Below are 2,906 nucleotides of genomic sequence, written 5' to 3'. Positions count from 1 at the left end.
GTGTCCTATGTCCACCCTCTCCCTCAGCCATCCCAGCTCCAAAGGGCGAGGGAATAGTTTCCCTCTCTGCTCACAGCCCTCGACTGTGGACGACCACAGGGAGTGCGGGCAGGGTGCGGCTGGACTGGCCGCCTTCCCCTCGGGCCGCCCTCAGAGATGGATCCGCTGTTTGGCCCGAGGGCCAGGGACGGGCGGCGCTTTGAGGCGCCGACTGGGGCGGTCGGGAGGTGGGGGCGCGGAGCCCAGCCGTGCCGTGCCGTGCCGACACTCGGGGCGCGGCGGCGGCGGCGGGCGCTGACGCACGGCGGGGTGGGCACGGCGCTATAAAGGCGGCGGCGGCGGCGGCGGGGCGGCAGCACCATGGAGAGCTGCCGGGCACTGGCGCTGTGCGCCGTGGCGGCCGCGCTGCTGCTGAGCGCCCGCGGACACGGATCGGCGCCGCCGCGCCGCGTGCGCGACCTGGGACCGCCCGGCGGCGGAGGCGCCTCCCCGGAGAAGGAGCTGGTACGGCGGGGCCGGGGCCGGGCGGGGGGCGCCGCCGGGGCGGGCGCGGTCTGACGGCGGCTCTGTGGTCTCTCGGCAGATCGAGGCGCTGCAGGAGGTGCTGGAAAAGCTCAAGAGCAAGAGGGGACCGCACTACGAGAAAAAGTTCGGGCAGGTGCCCATGGTGGGTGTGCCGGCGGGACGGGTCGGGACGGCACCGGGAAGGGAATAAAAAGGAAGGGGAACGGAGCAGAGCAGAACGAGGCGGGAAGGGAAGGGAAGGGAAGGGAAGGGAAGGGAAGGGAAGGGAAGGGAAGGGAAGGGAAGGGAAGGGAAGGGAAGGGAAGGGAAGGGAAGGGAAGGGAAGGGAAGGGAAGGGAAGGGAAGGGAAGGGAAGGGAAGGGAAGGGAAGGGAAGGGAAGGGAAGGGAAGGGAAGGGAAGGGAAGGGAAGGACTGGTCTAGACGGGACGGGACAGGAGGGAACAGGACTGGGCGGCCGCTGGTGGCGGTCCCACTCACCGCCGGTCGCTGCCCGCAGTGCGACGCCGGGGAGCAGTGCGCCGTGAGGAAGGGGGCTCGCATCGGGAAGCTCTGCGACTGCCCCCGGGGGACGTCGTGCAATTCCTTCCTCCTCAAGTGCCTGTAAGCAGAGGCGTCCCGGGACAAGCCGCCGGGAGCGCAGGCACTGACGTCTGGCCGCCCCGACGTGCCGGCGACTTCCCGCAGCTCCTCCGCCCGAGAAACGCAGCGAGAAGCCCCCGCATCGCCCGTGTAACGCCGTCTGTGACATCCGACATCCGTGGAGCTGTTTCCTTCTCTCCCTTGCCCCACCCCGTCCTCTCCCTCCCCTTCTTCCCCGCTTGTTTTTGTCCATCCAGGAAAATCTCGGGCCGTGCCTTGGGAGTAGAGGTGCTGGTCCTGGGAGCTGCAGTGCCGTCCCAGTGCAGACCCGAGTAGTGCCGAGCCTTGCCGGGAAGCCATACTGGCCCCGTGCCGTGCCCCGGGCCGTTCGGCTCCTTCCTGGGGCAGAAAACATCCACCCACGTCGGCTGAAGGAGCCGGGGCCAGGGGACTCCCCTGGGGTGGTTGAGGGTAGCGGGGGCCAGGCGGGATGCAGGTGTGTCCAAAGCACCCTGGCCCCCTCTCTCTTGCCTCTCCGCTGAGAGGACCCAGTTTGGCACACCCCAGAGCAAGCAGCCCTCGGTGGGGTTCACCCGCACCGCTGGCCTCAGGGCAAATCCAGCTGAGCTCACCCTGTGCTGTAGAAAATTCGGCGTGAGACACTGATAGTGTGCAGGGGGTCCGGCACTAGCCTGGTTGGGGTGGGGCTGGGGGGAAATCGGTTGCTTTACCAGGGTTACCACGGAGAGAAAGCTGTCTGGATTCGTTGCAAACTACCTGGGGATATCCTACTCATGTTTCTACAATGAACTGATGTATATAAATATGTCTGTCCTCCACAGGTACACTGTGTATTTCAGCCAACTCATAACGCGTTTTAATCCTTTGTCTCTATTAATAAAGTCAGTGTTCTGATGACAGTATTTTGGGTGTTTTAATTCACACATTGGAATCTTGAGCACTCGAAGGGAGAGGCTAAGGGTATCTCCAAAACTACTGCAAGTGTTACTGTGTGCTTTAGCCAGGCTATCAACTAGGCCAGGATAGGACTAGAAACCAATGTTAATGTGTTCTGGTGCTGCTCAGCTGACATCTGCTCACTCCCCACAGGCACCCAGAGCGACTGTGACAAATACAGAGGCTTAAGACCTCAGGTTTTTCTTTGGGAGAGAACAGGGTGTATCTCGGCTGCAGAGACTTGTCTGGGGAGCCAGTGTATGGGGGCAACTACCATGATCTGGATCATCTGTGTTACTTTGTGTTTGATTCCCCTGAATGATGGATGCCTGAAAGAACTTCTTGCCTCTCTTTTGTCACAATTCATCTGTGGGTGTCTTTGTGAGAACCATGTCTTAATTTTATCAGCATGGAGATGAGGGGCTGCATGGGCCAAGGCAGACACAGGGGAAAGATATACAAGGGAATTTCATATTTCATGCTGAAGAGAGCACAAATTTAGGTGAGAAGCCCAGAGTTTTGTGAGAAAAAGGCTTCTGTAAGGCATTTGCTTTACTTCTAAACAGTAAGAGCACATAAGCAATTCTGACTGAAACAGGTACAGAGAAGCTGACTTCAAAAAGAGACCAACCACTGCTGACTTTTGCTATCAGTATTACTACTATTATTATTGCTGGTATTGTAGTTGCTGGGGTGCTGTGGTGTGGTTTTTGCTTTAATTTTCTATTTGCCCATTATTCTCCTCCCTAATTTCCTCCCCTCCTGAGTTGCCCATCTTCCCAAGTCCTTTCCTAACTTCCTCCCTCCCAAGTTGTCCTCCCTATCCCTACCCCTTTTTCCAGAG

The 2,906-nt window shown here is 59.7% G+C and overlaps 1 protein-coding gene across 1 annotated transcript; it reads left to right on the top strand.

The window, feature by feature from the left end:
* Positions 1–329: 329 nt before the first annotated feature.
* On the top strand, positions 330–1,534 carry CARTPT (CART prepropeptide). The gene is made up of 3 exons (XM_068176080.1): positions 330–504; positions 584–667; positions 1,023–1,534. The coding sequence occupies exons 1-3, from the start codon at positions 361–363 to the stop codon at positions 1,128–1,130; spliced, it is 336 nt and encodes a 111-aa protein (XP_068032181.1). The 5' UTR covers positions 330–360; the 3' UTR covers positions 1,131–1,534.
* Positions 1,535–2,906: the final 1,372 nt, after the last annotated feature.

This window comes from Anomalospiza imberbis, chromosome Z, assembly GCF_031753505.1.
Source record: "Anomalospiza imberbis isolate Cuckoo-Finch-1a 21T00152 chromosome Z, ASM3175350v1, whole genome shotgun sequence".
In the NCBI taxonomy this organism is placed as follows: Eukaryota; Metazoa; Chordata; class Aves; order Passeriformes; family Viduidae; genus Anomalospiza; species Anomalospiza imberbis.
Note: the sequence above shows the minus strand (reverse complement) of the source record. Positions and strands in the feature narration are given on the sequence as shown.